Genomic DNA, 17083 nt, shown 5'->3' with positions numbered 1-17083 from the left:
CATGTTAGTGCAAAATTATTAAAAATATTTTGGCAAATCTAATGGTACGATTTTTCATCTTATCAACATAAACATATTTTTATCAATCACTAATGAAGTTTGAAAAGGTTCAGATGCACATTTTAGGAAGTCATTTATTTATGAGTGGTAGATGTATATAGTATTTGATAAAAATATTTATGAATGGTAGATGTATATAGTATTTGATTGTACCAAGCGTGCAAATTCAACATCACCATTTTCAATTCACATTGACACATGAGTTTTTAATATTTACCATTAGTGTCCAGCATGGTTCGTCGACAGAATTAGCGAAGGCGCATGTTAATGCAATTTATTAGTACTACTATCATCTTGCCAATATAAAGATTTTTTTATCAACTAGTACTGTCAAAGTTTGAAAAGTTTTAACTGCACTAACTCATCTATTTACATTCTCTAAAAAAAACTCATTTATTTACACAGAAATTGAAAACCACTTTTAAAGTTTGCATTTCTACCGTTCATGTCCAGCATGGCTCTTCAACATAAGGTGCTAATTTTGTTCCAAAAGAAAAACTTTTTCTACATTGACTCATTCGAAAATGAATGTTTTACGGGGCATATTTTTCGTATTCTAGAGTTGTCAAGAGCCAACTATCGTTCATATGTCCTACATCGTCATTCTTCCAATTCACTTAACACCCCCTAATTAGAACCCAATAGAAAGAATGGAGTTCCCTTTTTTTGGCCCATGGATAACCAGAATAACTAAGTACTACATATTCTAATGTAAACCACTTAAAAAATATTCTTCAAGGTTTCTACCTATATTTTCATTCTTTTATGAAATTACATATATATAGTACTCTCTCCGATCTAAGATAAGTGTCGTGCCACGACAGTTCATTTTTGAACTAAAACCACGACATTTATTTTGGATTAAAGAGAGTACTATGCATGCATGAATTGCTAGCCCACACGGGCTGATGACTAGTACGCATAATTAGTGGCAACAGACCTGAGGAGCATTGGAACAAAAATATGCACGCGTGCGTGCGAATCCACCAGAGTACAGGAGCAACAAATTAATGAATTCAAATCGAATCTCACACAACCAATCTCTCAAGAATCCACTAGCTTATCGATCGACGGACAACAGAAAGATGAACAAAAGAATGAGAAGCCTCTGCGCATGTACAGGCTCAGAAGAGCTTGTACGGGGAGGAGGCGTCCAACGGGTGGATGAGGTAGGTGAGCACCAGCGCCAGGATCATCAGAAAGTAGGCAACGCCCTGGTCGACCGAGGACGCTGCACGCATCGACGAGAAACAAGTGTGAGGAAATCCAGAAGGGAAAAGCAATTCAGAAGGGGAAGATGCTGGAGTTTGATGGCTCACCGTCGCTGGTGGGCGCCGGCGCGGGGGCCTGCGCGGCGGCGAGGGCCGGCATGAAGACGGCGAGGAGGAGCGCGGGGGCGGCGACGAAACCAAAAAGGGTTCTCGCCATGGCAGCCGCGTATCTTGTGAATAGAAGATGCCTCTATCTCTCTCCTTGACTCCTTGCCTTGTCCTCACGTTCTGCCGCTTCTTGTGCCATTATATAACCTCCCCTGATAATTGATTGATTATATAACGGCTCTCTTTCCCTCTCCTGGAATTCGCTGGACCTCGCTGGGATCGCGATGGCGTCTTGCGCCAGCGCCGGGGCCCGCTCACATGGGCGACCGTTGCTGAATTTCTTTTCCGTCTTTACAGTCTGGATCCTGGATTGAGGTTGGCTGTCTATGCGTTTGGTTGTGCTGCGCAATCATCTGGCCGCAGAAACATTCCCGTTTGTTTACTGGTTTGGTTGGACGTGACGCCGAATCAGATTCACTACATGCGAATAGAATTCAGGTTTTGATTAATGCGCATTATATTGCTAGCAAGTACTTGCAGCCGGCGAATACAAAATTACGAAAATCAAATCACCGGGGCGTGTTTAGTTGCCTACACGGTGGTAGATGGCAGGTCCTGTAAGACGCTCCTTGTGACAAAATTTGTAAATTCCAAACATTTTTTGTAATTCTGAAAGTTTTTTTTAAAGCAAAGAATTTTTAAAATTCTGAACAGATTTTAAAGAGTTTGAACATTTCTTGAAATTTGTGAATTTATGAAAAATAGAAAAAGAAACAAAAATTGAAAGACCGGGAAAAAGGGTAAAAAAAAGCAACAACGAAGAGAAAACTGGTTTAAAAATCTTGTAGAAGGTTACCAAAATCAGTAAAAACAGGCATGGAACCTTCGCACAACCGGAGCGAGAACCCTCTGCTTACTTTGCTTACCACTGCCCACTTGGTTGCAGCATAATTGTTAATTAGGGGTAAGAGGGGACAGGCCCGTATAGAAAGTCAATCCTTCTTTTTCCGATATGCCGCTCCGCAAGTAAGGAGTGCCACGCACGAGCGGAGCGAAAACTAAGCAAGGGGAATTCTGTCATTCCATGGAAAGCATGCGAAATCCTTTGATTGTTTATATAATCAAAATAACTATAGTCTTTCTTGTTCCACTTGCAAGGTAAGGAAAATAAAATGTCAGTTTCGTTATTACAACCTTATTTTTTTATGTGAAAGACAAAAAGCTACGCGCAAATTCTCATTGGATCTCGGTTGTTCTTAACAGCGATGGCTATTCATTTAAGTCTTCGGGTAGCACCACCAGATCTTCAACAAGGTGGAAATTCTCGTATTTCGTATGTACATGTTCCCGCGGCTCGGATGAGTATAGTTATTTATATCGTGACAGCTATAAACAGTTCCTTGTTTCCATTAACAAAACATCCCCTTTTTATTCGCTCTTCCGGAACCGGTACAGAAATTGGTGCTTTTTCTACTTTGTTTACGTTAGTGACTAGGGGGTTTCGGGGAAGGCCTATGTGGGGTACCTTTCGGGTGTGGGATGCTCGTTTAACTTCTGTATTCATCTTGTTCGTTATTTACCTGGGTGCACTGCGTTTTCAAAAGCTTCCTGTCAAACCGGCTCCTATTTCAATCCGTGCTGGACCGATCGATATACCAATAATAAAGTCTCCAGTCAACTGGTGGAATACATCGCATCAACCTGGGAGCATTAGCTGATCTGGTACATCAATACATGTTCCTATGCCCATTCCAATCTTGTCTAACTTTGCTAACTTCCCCTTCTCTACACGTATCTTGTTCGTTCTGGAAACACGTCTTCCTATTCCATCTTTTCCCCGAATCTCCCTTAACGGAAGAAATACCACTAAAACCTAGTTCGCTCTCAAATAAAAACCTAGTTCACTCGCTAAAGCATCCATGGCTGAATGGTGAAAGCGCCCACCAACCTAGAAAGGCAAAATGGGTCAAAAAGTAGGTTCGATTCCTGCCGGATGCACTGCCTCTTAAAGACAGAAACAGAGGAGGGAAAGAAGGTAGTATAGGGAACTTGCTTTTTGATTCTTATCGAAAGTGAATCCCTCTAAAATTCTGTTAGTGTTTTATGAGAAAATCTTTTATAGACACAACAAGTGTGAAAATCCTTAGTCACTAGGCAAGAAAACTCGATGGGAACAAAAAGGATACAATTAGTTCAGAATCAAAAAAATGTACAATTTCAAAGGAAAGAAGGAATGTCAAGTTTCCCTCCATTGAACATCAATCAATCTAGAAATAGGTAAAGGAAGGCGTATCACAGGGGTATTTTTCTTTTTTCTATTCACTTCCGTGGGGTTCTAAATTGAAAACCTGAACACAAACAAAGTCGTATTGAAATTACATAAAAAAAGAAAAGGGAGGAGTAGCTCATGGTTTAAAGAAAAGGGAGGAGATGGATCGAATTCAGTCTTTTTCCTTTCTTTGATGATCTTCAACACATCTATTTGAATTCCCTGTGAGTGAAGGATTTCTCGTATGGAGAAAAACCTCTCGAGCACTATCTGATCTTAATTTTATATTTCAAATATGGGACCTGCCTTTCTAATGGGACATCCTGGCAACATGCCTAATCATGCATGTGGCCAAGTACTCGACCAATCCTCGGAGCGAAGGGATGAACGAATTCTAGAGGTCTGGTTCATTGAGGTCAGCATCACATTAAACCTTTAGCACTTCCGTTCGATATTGGATGGAGTATGGCTGGAAGGTCAGCCTAGCTAGTCTTGTCAATCGGCCCTGACTCGTCTTCTCCTTGGTACCTACCGCTATTGAAATTCGGTACCTATATTCCTAAAACAAGACAGACCTTCATGAAGACCTTCTATTTTGGAATAAGATCAGACATTTCCACATTGAGGTGAAATTACATATGAGGAAAATAATCCTGGACTACGAAAACAGCCCTTGTGTGGTAGAACCAGGTCTTCCACCGGGCGGTTAGCCAGGTACTGAAGCCCCTATCTTGATATAGAATAGAAGTGAGTTCACACTAAAAATAGAAGAAGCCCTATGATTTTTTAGCCCTGCTATCAATCACTTCGGTAAAGGGATCGAAAGATTATGATCTAAAATAGAGATTTGAGAGTCCCTCGTGTGAGTACGCGCTGAAGAGCAAGGAGTGAAAGTGTGTTCATCTTTCTTTCTGCTAGTTGTTTCCTGCTAATAGTGATTAGTGAGTGCCCCATACATAGCCAATGTCCGCCCGTGTTCACATCCAGTCTTTTCTGTACACTAGTGCAGCTTCCAGCTCTATGCTATGTATGGTAGTCGTTTGACTCGGGAATCCCTAATAAAAGCTTTTAGTCCGTGCCTGGCAGTTTCAGCCGTGGTCCAGTCCAGCAGCCTCTTTTCGATCCAAGAGTCGCATGAGAAGAAAGCTTCCGGTTAGCTTTAGTTAGTGTTAGTTAAATAGAACGGGAACCACGTAACTATGCCAAGCCCGATCTTGGTTCCAATGCTGCAGAGAAAGGTTATGGGTAAAAAGAAGGTCTTTATCCTGGTGCTGCGGAGACCAGTGTTGCTGATCGAACTCATTTTCTTTCGAGGAGATTGAAAATCTCTGAATTCCTGTGAAACGAATTTACATATTTATTGCGAGGGGCTTTGAAAAGCGAAAGGATGAAGACTGATTTAGATCCTCTGAAAGCGCAGGAAGTATGCCTTTTGAGCTTTTTCTCCACCCACCTCTGAGCATCCTGTTGGAATGGTCCTAGGAAAGACTACGTACGAGAAATCATTCTCACAACCAACTTTCCTTCTTCTGAGCAAATAAATGTAGTATTTAGTCCAACCAATCATTGGTGAATCTATGTCTTTCGTGAAAAGTGGAGTATTTGTGCCCAAGATCTTTCTATTCCCTTTAGTAGGTGTACACATCTCGTATGGTAAATATACCTTTGTGCCCTATAAGTAAGATTGATTGACGGAGTCAAGAGATGGAGATCTTGGTTTAGCAGCGGCTGCCTGTCCTTTTCTTTCGTGAAAGGTATGATCTAGAGTGTGATTCTGATCCCGTGATTGGGTGCTTGGCGTAGAATGAGTGGAACATACTAGGAATGTCGAATGCTCGCTTAGTGAGGGAGCTCTGTTGGAGAAGAGTGGGACTAGAAAGAGGGAATACCCATGTCAGGCCATGTAAGGCCAATAGTTGAGGTACTGAGATCCAGACAAAACTCCAAACATGTAAGAATGTACCTTGAAGCAAGGTTTCTACTGGTTAATGCGTTCCACCCTATTGATGACAGCTAATGTTACTAAAAGCTTAGATGAAGAAAGAGCTTCTGAGCGAAGGCTTGTTGGCTTTGGTTGTTGGCGTGGATTATCTTGTTAAGCTCTGCAGAGATGGTGAGCGTGAAGAAAGGACACTACCATCAAAGAAAGACAGCTCTCAAATGGATTTGCTGGTCTATGATGACCAAGTAGAAGCATCCGTTCCACATAGGTGATTTTTATAGAAGCATAGGCGCAAGCTCTTCTCAAAAGAATTTCGTTTATAGGATTCAGTCGTCCGTTTGTTTTGTTTTGAATTGACATAGAGAAATCTTTCTCGCATTCCCTTAATTTAGGAATAGGTGGCGACGGCTACTTGTTCCTTGTATGTATGTATATATATATATATATACATATATATATATATATATATATATATATATATATAAAGGGGTTATGTTTCCTTTACGGCAATAAGAGTTGATTCCCTTGCTTGTAGTTTTGGATCGATTCCATGTATTTCACATATTTAAGAGTGGTTAGGAGAGAGAATCAATGTTTATGGGAAGAGGGAAAGAAAGATCAGGGGAAGAAGCGGGGTAGGGGAATTGGTCGACTCACCAGGCTCATGACCTGAAGACTGCAGGTTCGAATCCTGTCCCCGCCTAATCATAATCAAAATCTGAGTTTGATCCTGGCTTAGAAGGAACGCTAGCTATATGCTTAACACATGCAAGTCGAACGTTGTTTTCAGGGAGTTGGACAGAAGGAAAAGAGGCTCCCAGCTAAAGTGGTCTCGCCCTGCTTCAAAACTATAGGGCGCGCGCTATGGCTTTGACCTAACGGCCTCCGTTTGCTGGAATCGGAATAGTTGAGAACAAAGTGGCGAACGGGAGCGTAACGCGTGGGAATCTGCCGAACAGTTTGGGCCCAATCATGAAGAAAGCTCAAAAAACGTTGTTTGATGAGCCTGCATAGTATTAGGTAGTTGGTCAGGTAAAGGCTGACCAAGCCAATGATGCTTAGCTGGTCTTTTCGGATGATCAGCCACACTGGGACTGAGACACGACCCGGACTCCCACGGGGGGCAACAGTGGGGAATCTTGGACAATGGGCGAAAGCCCGATTCTAGCAATATCGCGTGAGTGAAGAAGGGCAATGCCGCTTGTAAAGCTCTTTCGTTGAGTGCGCAATCATGACAGGACTCGAGAAAGAAGCCCCGGCTAACTCCGTGCCAGCAGCCACGATAAGACAGGGGGGGGGGGCAAGTGTTCTTCGGAATGACTGGGCGTAAAGGGCACACAGGCGGTGAATCGGGTTGAAAGTGAAAGTCGCCCAAAAGTGGCGGAATGATGTCGAAACCAATTCACTTGAGTGAGACAGAGGAGAGTGGAATTTCGTGTGTAGGGGTGAAATCTGTAGATCTACGAAGGAACACCAAAAGCGAAGGCAAATCTCTGGGTCCCTACCAACACTGGGGTGTGAAAGCATGGGGAGCGAACATGATTAGATACCCTGGTAGTCCATGCCATAAACGATGAGTGTTCGCCCTTGGTCTACGCGGATTAGGGGCCCAGCTAACGCGTGAAACACTCCGCCTGGGGAGTACGGTCGCAAGACCGAAACTCAAAGGAATTGACGGGGGCCTGCACAAGCGATGGAGCATGTGGTTTAATTCGATAGAATGTGCAAAACCTTACCAGCCCTTGACATATGAACAACAAAACCTGTCCTTAACAGGATGGTACTGACTTTCATACAGGTGCTGCATGGCTATCGCCAGCTCGTGTCGTGAGATGTTTGGTCAAGTCCTATAACGAGCGAAACCCTCGTTTTGTGTTGCTGAGACATGCGCCTAAGGAGAAATTGCCACTGAGTGACGTGCCAGCGCTACTACTTGATTGAGTGCCAGTACGTAGCTGTGCTTTCAGCAAGAATTTCACCATTGGGAGCCGGTGCCTTTCGAAGCACTTTCACATGTGAACCGAAGTCGTCTTGCCCAAGACCCACGGAGATCTACCTATTGTGACGTCAAAGTACCAGTGAGCATGGAGGTTTGGTTGAAATTGGTTACGATGATGTCGAGTTGGCGGCGGAGGAAGACTCGGCATGAAGGCCAGAAAATGGTGTGGAACGTAGTGGTAATAGTACGCGCCCCACTCCGAAACAAAGAAAGAGGTGCGTGCCGCACTCACGAGGGACTGCCAGTGAGATACTGGAGGAAGGTGGGGATGACGTCAAGTCCGCATGGCCCTTATGGGCTGGGCCACACACGTGCTACAATGGCAATGACAATGGGAAGCAAGGCTGTAAGGAGGAGCGAATCCAGAAAGATTGCCTTAGTTCGGATTGTTCTCTGCAACTCGGGAACGTGAAGTTGAAATCGCTAGTAATCGCGGATCAGCATGCCGCGGTGAATATGTACCGGGCCCTATACACACCGCCCGTCACACCCTGGGAATTGGTTTCACCCGAAGCATCGGACCAATGATCACCCATGACTTCTGTGTACCACTAGTGCCACAAAGGCCTTTGGTGGTCTTATTGGCGCATACCACGATGGGGTCTTCGACTAGGGGAACCTGTGGCTGGATTGAATCCTTCGTGATGGAAATGCCCTCGCCTACTTGACTAAACTAAGGACCTCGACGGTATAAACATGTAGATTTTCTACTTTTCCATTTTCCTTCTTGTTTATCAATCACCAATCAAGACAAACAGGGCATTACGGTGAGACGTGAAAAGACCCGATCCCATTCCGACCTCGATATATATGTGGAATCGTCTTGTGCCATATGTACTGAAATTGTTCGGGAGACATGGTCAAAGCCCGGAGAAAGAGCAAGAAAACGGATGCGCTAACCCGCAACGGCTTTCACGCTAGTTTCACAAAAAATCGTATAAAAATCAAGCAAGAAAACTAAAGAAAGTGTTAGCGCATTGGACTTGGAATCCAAATTGTGCTAGCTGACAAAGAAAAAATGGAATATAACAGAGAAATATTGGTTCTGACTGGTTGGTAAAAGGACTCTAAATCCTTTGAGTGGTTCGATTCCACAACAAAACAAAGAATGAAATGAATGAATGAGAGCCATGACCATGCCTCCAGTAGGAAGATCGAGGAATCGATGCTGGCGCTCTTGGTTCATGGGATCCTAACCGCGATGGGGAGATTAGATATTATTCTTTCGTAAGTCCATCCAATGGAGATAGGTTGAGGAGAAAGAAAGGAGAAAACTAAAGAGAAAGATGGACAGTAGATTGATAGTATCCGAATCAAATAAGAAAAAAACGTAGCTATTTCATCAAATCCCGATTGTGTGGGTGTGAAGTGGAAAAATCCCGTTCTGGCTGGCAGCGAGCATATGACTGAAAATCCTCTTTCGCCGGGCCTTTTGGACTCGAAATTCAAACGGAGAGAGTGGTTTGAATCCACCTCAGAACGAACAATGAAAAAGGCGTCGAGCGGGTGCAAGCTCGAGGAGCTAGGAAGGATGGAAGAAAGCTTGACCGTTTTTTCACTGAACTACTCGAACTTTTTGTTTGAAAAAGCGGAAATAGCTCAGTTCGAGAGAGGGTTGAGCTTCATCGGTTAGTGTGCACCAAAGGATGAGGTTTCTTTCCCGTCCTACAAATTGAAACCGTTCTAGCTTGATACTGCGATATCGTCAAATCATCCAACGGAGCATGGAAACCATTTCGGTGGCGGTAATGGCCTCCAGTAGTTTTCTATGGAACCATACCACTATAGTCATCTATATGATTAGACCGTGCCGCTTCACTAGACTTTCCTGAACCATCCATTTGATCCCCACGGTCGTGACACCACTTTCTAAACAAAAGTTTCCAAAATCCAATGCGAAACCAAGCAGTAAGAGAAATTCATCATGGTAATTATTAGTCGAAAACCAAAGTGGAACGTAGAGAACGGACAGTCAGTTACAATGAAAAAATTGTTGAGGAATCATGTTGAAAGAATAACATTCTGTGTCATAAATATCATATATAGAGATTTTTCATGTATCGACGCTTTTGATTCAATTATGAAAGTACGCTGTACTGGACTTGCACCCCTAGTTACGCAGAAGTGCAAGCACGGAAGCGGATGACCGGACCCTACCGACATACTCAAAAAGTATTCTATACTGGGGTATGTGCTCTTGACAAGTAGTGTTTCCAGTCTAGCTGTGTCAAATCGGGTGTGAAGTGTCCTTCTAGGTTCTGGTTGGTAGAGCAGAGGACTGAAAATCCTCTTTAGTTTCATGCATGTGACTCTAAATCCCAATTGCACTAGCTCTGTGATTCAATTCCACAACCGAACAAACAATGAATGAATGTGGGCGGTCAACCAGGTAAGCCTGTGCCCAGGAAAGAAAGGACTAGGGAGGGATTGAGACAAGCTTTCACAGTGGAAAATGAAAAAAAAGCATATCGTCCTTAGAAATTGTGGAATTTTACTCAGCTAGAGCTATGGTTTAGCATCAAGAGGGAAGTTTTGTAAAAGCAACATGAAGAATTGCTCAGATACCCGTGAGCGTATATAACTTGGGTCATGTTATAAATGCTCTGGCTAAACCTATTGATGGGAGAGGCAAAATTGTAGCTTCCGAATCTCGCTTAATTGAATCTCCTGCTCCAAGTAGAATTTCCAGGCGTTCCATATACGAACCTCTTCAAACCGGGCTTATTGCTATCGATTCGATGATCCCTATAGGGCGCGGTCAGCGAGAGTTCATTATTGGGGATAGACAGACTGGCAAAATAGCAGTAGCCACAGATACAATTCTCAATCAAAAAGGGCAAGGTGTAATATGTGTTTATGTAGCTATCGGTCAAAGAGCATCCTTCGTAGCTCAAGTAGTAACTACTTTCCATGAGGAGGGGGCCATGGTATACACTATTGTAGTAGCTGAAATGGCGGATTCACCTGCTGCATTACAATACCTCACTCCTTATACGGGAGCAGCCCTGGCTGAGTATTTTATGTACCGCGAACGGTATACTTTAATAATTTATGATGATCTCTCCAAACAGGCACAAGCTTATCGCCAAATGTCCCTTCTATTAAGAAGACCTCCTGACCGTGAGGCTTATCCAGGGGATGTTTTTTATTTGCATTCACGCCTTTTAGAAAGAGCCGCTAAATTAAGTTCTCTTTTAGGCGAAGGAAGTATGACCGCTTTACCAATAGTTGAGACTCAATCTAGAGACGTTTCCGCCTATATTCCTACTAATGTAATTGATACGTCTCCAACGTATCTACTTTTCCAAACACTTTTGCCCTTGTTTTGGACTCTAACTTGCATGATTTGAATGGAACTAACCCGGACTGACGCTGTTTTCAGCAGAATTACCATGGTATTATTTATGTGTAGGAGCAAACGTTCTCGGAATGACCTGAAACTTCACGGAGCCACTTTTTAGAAAATAAGAATAACACCTGCAAAAGATGAAGGCCAGGGGGCCCACCACCTCTCCACGAGGGTGGGGGGCGCGCACCCCTACCTCGTGGGCCCCTTGTTGACTCTCCGACTCCAACTCCAACTCCATATATTGAGTTTCGGGGAGAAAAAAATTAGAGAGAAGAAATCATCGCGTTTTACGATATGGAGCCGCCGCCAAGCCCTAAAACCTCTCGGGAGGGCTGATCTATAGTCCGTTCGGGGCTCCGGAGAGGGGGATCCGTCGCCATCGTCATCATCAACCATCCTCCATCACCAATTTCATGATGCCCACCGCCGTGCGTGAGTAATTCCATTGTAGGCTTGCTGGACGGTGATGGGTTGGATGGGATCTATCATGTAATCAAGTTAGTTTTGTTAGGGTTTGATCCCTAGTGTCCACTATGTTCTGAGATTGATGTTGCTATGACTTTGCTATGCTTAATGCTTGTCACTAGGGCCCGATTGCCATTATTTTAGATCTCAACCTATTATGTTTTCATCAATATATGAGTGTTCTTGATCCTATCTTGCAAGTCTATAGTCACCTATTATGTGTTATGATCCGTTAACCCCGAAGTGACAATAATCGGGATACTTACCGGTGATGACCGTAGTTTGAGGAGTTCAAGTATTCACAATGTTATAATGCTTTGTTCCGGTTCTCTATTAAAAGGAGGCCTTAATATCCCTTAGTTTCCGTAAGGACCCCACTGCCACGGGAGGGTAGGACAAAAGATGTCATGCAAGTTCTTTTCCATAAGCACGTATGACTATATTCGGAATACATGCCTACATTACATTGACGAACTTGAGCTAGTTCTGTGTCACCCTAGATTATGACTGCTACATGATGAACCACATCCGACATAATTCTCTATCACTGATCCATTGCCTACGAGCTTTCCATATATTGTTCTCCGCTTATTTACTTTTCCGTTGCTATTGCTATCATCACTACAAAATACCAAAAACATTACTTTTACTACTGTTACCTTTTGTTACCGTTATCACTACTATCATATTACTTTGCTACTAAACACTTTGCTGCAGATATTAAGTTTCCAGGTGTGGTTGAATTGACAACTCAGCTGCTAATACTTGAGAATATTCTTTGGCTCCCCTTGTGTCGAATCAATAAATTTGGGTTGAATACTCTACCCTCGAAAACTGTTGCGATCCCCTATACTTGTGGGTTATCAAGACTATTTTCTGGCGCCGTTGCCGGGGAGCATAGCTCTATTCTTTGAGTCACTTGGGATTTATATCTGCTTATCATTATGAATAATTTGAGAGATCCAAAAACCAAGATCTATCCCTCAACTACGAGGGGAGGTAAGGAACTGCCATCTAGCTCTGCACTTGATTCACCTTCTGTTATGAGTAAGTTTGCGACACCTACACCTGCTTCTGCTATTCGTTCTGATATGTCGCATGTTATTGATGATGCCACTTCTGCTATGCATGATACTTATGATGAAACTACCTCTATGCCTGATACTACTGTGCCACTTAGTGACTTTCTTGATGAACATCTTTCTAGGGATAGAGAAATTGAACTACTGAATCTGATGATACCGATGAAAGTGATGATGAAGAATCACTTGTTATTCCTAAGGGTTATGTTTTTGATCAAGAAGCTTCTTTAGCTATTTTAACTTGCAAAAATAGAAATGAACTCAAAAGGTTATTAGCTAAATGGAGTAAGCAATCTCTAAATGCTAGAATGAAACTTGACCCTGCTTTTGCTACTTCACCTATCTTTGTTACTGATAAGGATTATGAATTCTCTGTTCATCCTGATATAATTACTTTGGTTGAATCTGATCCTTTTCATGGTTATGAATCTGAAACTTTTGTGGCACATCTTACTAAATTAAATGATATAGCTACCCTGTTTACTAAAGATGAGAGAGCTTGTTACTTTTATATCCTTAAAATATTTCCGTTCTCATTAAAGGGTGATGCTAAGATATGGTTTAATTCTCTTGATCCTAGTTGTGTGCGTAGTCCCCAGGATATGATTTATTACTTCTCTGCTAAATATTTCCCTGCTCATAAGAAACAAGCTGCTTTAAGGGATATATATAATTTTGTGCAAATTGAAGAAGAGAGTCTCCCACAAGCTTGGGGGAGGCTTCTCCAATTACTCCAGAGATTACCTGGATAGTTGTGCTGGTTCTGTTTTCAGGGAAAGAACACCGGATGAAGCTGAAATTCTATTGAATAATATGTTGACAAATGAAAATAATTGGACACCTCTGGAGCCAATTCACGAGCCTATTCCTAAACCAACTCCGAAGAAGAGGGGTATTCTATTTCTCAGTCCTGAAGATATGCAAGAGGCAAAGAAATCTATGAAAGAAAAAGGTATTAAAGCTAAAGATGTTAAGAATTTACCTCCTATTGAAGAAATACATGGTCTTAATTTACCGCCTGTTGAATAAACATATAATCTTAATCCTTTACCTATTGAAGAAACTCATGGTCTTGATAACCCGACACAGGTAGTAAAGGTAAATTCTCTCTATAGATATGATAAAGCTGAAGTCCCATTTACTAAATTTGCTAGCCCATGCTTAGATGAGTTTGATAAATTTATGGCTAAGCAAGAAGATTTTAATGCTTATTTTGGTAGACAATTGAAATATAATTCAAATATGCTTGAACACTTGGGTGATTATATGGCTAATGTTAAAGGTGAACTTAAACTTATTAGTAAACATGCTTCTATGGTTACCACTCAAGTAGAACAAGTACTTAAAGCTCAAAGTGATTTGCTCAATGAATTGAATAGTAAAGATAATGATAATGCTGTTAGAGTGGCTACTAGAACTGGTAGAATGACTCGGGAACCTTTGTATCCTGAAGGCCACCCTAAGAGAATTGAGCAAGATTCTCAGAGAAATAATATAGATGCACCTAGTCCTTCTAAAAGGAAGAAAAAGAAAAATGATAGGACTTTGCATGCTTCTAGTGAACCTGTTATTGAATCACCTGAGAATCCAAATGATATTTCTATTTCTGATGCTGAAACCCAATCTGGTAATGAACCGGAAACTAGTGATAAAGCTAATAATAATGTTCATGATGATGCTCAACCTAGTAATGATAATGATATAGAAATTGAACCTGCTGTTGATCTTGATAACCCACAATCAAAGAATCAACGTTATGATAAGAAAGACTTTATTGCTAGAAAACATGGTAAAGAAACAGAGCCTTGGGTTCAGAAACCCATACTTTTCCTCCCAAACCATCCAAGAAAAAGGATGATGAGGATTTTGAGCGCTTTGCTGAAATGATTAGACCTATCTTTTTGCGTATGCGATTAACTGATATGCTTAAAACCAACCCTTATGCTAAGTACATGAAAGATATTATTACAAATAAAAGAAAGATACCAGAAGCTGAAATTTCCACCATGCTTGCTAATTATACTTTTAAGGGTGGAATACCAAAGAAACTTGGAGATCCAGGAGTACCCACTATACCATGCTCCATTAAAAGAAACTATGTTAAAACTGCTTATGTGATCTTGGAGCCGGTGTTAGTGTTATGTCTCTCTCTTTATATCATAGACTTGATTTAAATAAGTTGACACCTACTAAAATATCTTTGCAAATGGCTGATAAATCAACTCCTATACCTGTCGGTATTTGTGAGGATGTGCCTGTTGTAGTTGCAAACGTCACTATTTTAATGGACTTTGTTATTCTTGATATTCCCGAGGACGATAGTATGTCTATTATTCTTGGAAGACCCTTTTTGAATACTGCAGGGGCTGTTATTGATTGCACTAAAGGCAATGTCACTTTTCATGTTAATGGTAATGAGCATATGGTACACTTTCCGAGGAAACAACCTCAAGTTCATAGTATCAGCTCTATTGGAAAAATGCCATCGATTATATTTGGAGGTTTTGAATTTCCTCTACCTACTGTCAATAAGAAATATGATATTCTTATTATTGGGGATGTGCATATCCCCTTTGAGGTAGCATAGTGTTATTCGAAATTTCTCCGGTTCCATGTTATTCGAAATGAGTTCGTTAACAAGACTTGATCAACCTTGTTAGTGGATTCCTTTTGATGATCATGAGATGGATGAAACTAGAAGGCACAACCTTCTGTACCCCACTTTTACTTTCTGTTATTTATATTAAATAAAATAAAAATAAATATTTTTCTGTCTGTTATCTGATTATCCGTGCAATATAAAAATACCTCGAAAATAAAAGTTCTCCAAATGCCCTGAAATTTAAATATGATTTTTTCCAGAATATTTGAGAATATTTGGCACTGAGAACACAACAGGGGAGGTCAACCACCTGCCCACGAGGGTGGAGGGCGCGCCCTACCCCCTGGGTGCGCCCCCTGCCTCGTGGGCCCACGGTGGCCCTCCTCCACTTATTCCTGCACCCACATACTTCATCTTCCTCCCACAAACACGAATATCCAGCTCAAGCACGAGTTCTAGCTCACTTTGCTGCCATTTTCGATCTCCTTGCTCAAAGCACCTCTCACAAAACTGCCTGGGGAGATTGTTCCTTGGTATGCGACTCCTCCATTGGTCCAATTAGTTTTTTTTCTAGTGCTTTATTCATTGCAAATTTTTTCTGCTTAGGTGACCCTGTTCTTGAGCTTGCATGTCAAATTTATATGGTCAAAAGTAGTTTTGATGCATGATATAGACTCTAGGCACTTGTAGGAGTAGTTGCTATCAATATTATTGAGTTTGGTTTACTTTTATTTTGAAGTTACTAAAAATTTCAGAATTTTTCAGAAAATGATGAGGAGACTTTTGAGGGGCTCATCGAGCCAAAGCTTGAAGGAAAAGGCAACAAAGCCTAAGTATAATCTGCCTTGCACCGCAGAGATTCGGGCGTGTGAATGGCCTTCCGATGATTTCTTGAGAGCAGCCGGGATTTATGAAGATTTTCATGAATTGGCTAAAAATGCAGGCCTCACCGCTTTTCTCCACGACCAATGCGATCAGTGTCTCTTACTCACAAATACCTTTGTGCAAAACTTTCATTTCCATTCTAGGAGCTCACCACCTACGGTGGAGTTTCATTTATATGATGAGCATAAGGAGATGTCATTTTATGATTTTTGTCGGGTTTGTTTAGTCCCTTTTGAGGGCAAGATAGAAGAACCACATCACGATGATGTGGAGGGGTTCATTGATACTATCACTGTAGGGGAAAGAAGGAAGGTTTCCGATGCACGAATCACTAGCATACATTTTCCTGTTTTACGTTATTTTGCATTATTTGCTAGTCGTTGCTTAATTGGTCGCGGAAACTGTGGAAACCTTAGTATCCCTGATATTATTATTTTTCTCCATGGTTTATATGGTGATAACTCTGTTAGTATGGGCGGCATTATTGCCAAACGGTTAAGTTTGAACCGTACAAAGGGCCCCATCTTTAGAGGCATCTATGCTTCACGCCTAGCTGCACATTTTAACATACTTGTTAGTCATGCTGAGAAGGAAGAAAAAGTGTTGCCTCGTGTTTATCTAGATTATAAAAGTATGGTGGCACATGATTTTAGTGTTAAGAATAGGGAAGGAGAGCTTAAATATCAATTGTTCTTTAATAAACACCATCCTGAGACTATTACCCTGCCCGCTCCTTCTTTGTTTGATTTATCTGTAGGCACGTACCTTGTTCCGTTGAAGGATATTCACGCCTACCGGAACCCTACACCATCTGAGGAGCTAGAGCCGGAACCACAAATTGATCCTTCACGATAGTCTAATTACCAGTGGGATCCGGAGGTGATTGTCAGCCAGTGGCAATTAGAGTCTTCCTCTTCTTCTTCTCAGTACGACCCCAACTATTATTATGGATATCCGCCAGGCCAGACGTGGCCATAGACCAACTTAGGCCAAAAGCCTAAGCTTGGGGGAGTATGTATTTCCCACCGACATTACATTTATGTTCACACACTCATTGCTAGATGTCGGTGCTCATACTTTTTCATTGTATCATCCATGCTAGTTTATTTTC

At 41.8% G+C, this 17083-nt stretch overlaps 1 protein-coding gene across 1 annotated transcript; it reads right to left on the bottom strand.

Moving 5' to 3' along the window:
* Positions 1 to 973: 973 nt before the first annotated feature.
* On the bottom strand, positions 974 to 1584 carry LOC123105738 (arabinogalactan protein 16). The gene is made up of 2 exons (XM_044527900.1): positions 1380 to 1584; positions 974 to 1291 (listed from the first exon to the last, which is right to left on the bottom strand). The coding sequence occupies exons 1-2, from the start codon at positions 1486 to 1488 to the stop codon at positions 1185 to 1187; spliced, it is 216 nt and encodes a 71-aa protein (XP_044383835.1). The 5' UTR covers positions 1489 to 1584; the 3' UTR covers positions 974 to 1184.
* Positions 1585 to 17083: the final 15499 nt, after the last annotated feature.

This window comes from Triticum aestivum, chromosome 1A, assembly GCF_018294505.1.
Source record: "Triticum aestivum cultivar Chinese Spring chromosome 1A, IWGSC CS RefSeq v2.1, whole genome shotgun sequence".
NCBI classification, from domain to species: Eukaryota; Viridiplantae; Streptophyta; class Magnoliopsida; order Poales; family Poaceae; genus Triticum; species Triticum aestivum.
The sequence above is the reverse complement of the archived record's forward strand: the minus strand, read 5'-3'. Positions and strand labels throughout refer to the sequence as shown.

Excerpts from the sequence above, each read along its gene's own strand:
- LOC123105738 (XM_044527900.1), bottom strand. The coding sequence starts at position 1,488 with ATGGCGAGAACCCTTTTTGGTTTCGTCGCCGCCCCCGCGCTCCTCCTC. Across the intron at positions 1,292-1,379 it reads GCCGGCGCCCACCAGCGACG|CGTCCTCGGTCGACCAGGGC; the intron begins GTGAGCCATCAA and ends CGATGCGTGCAG.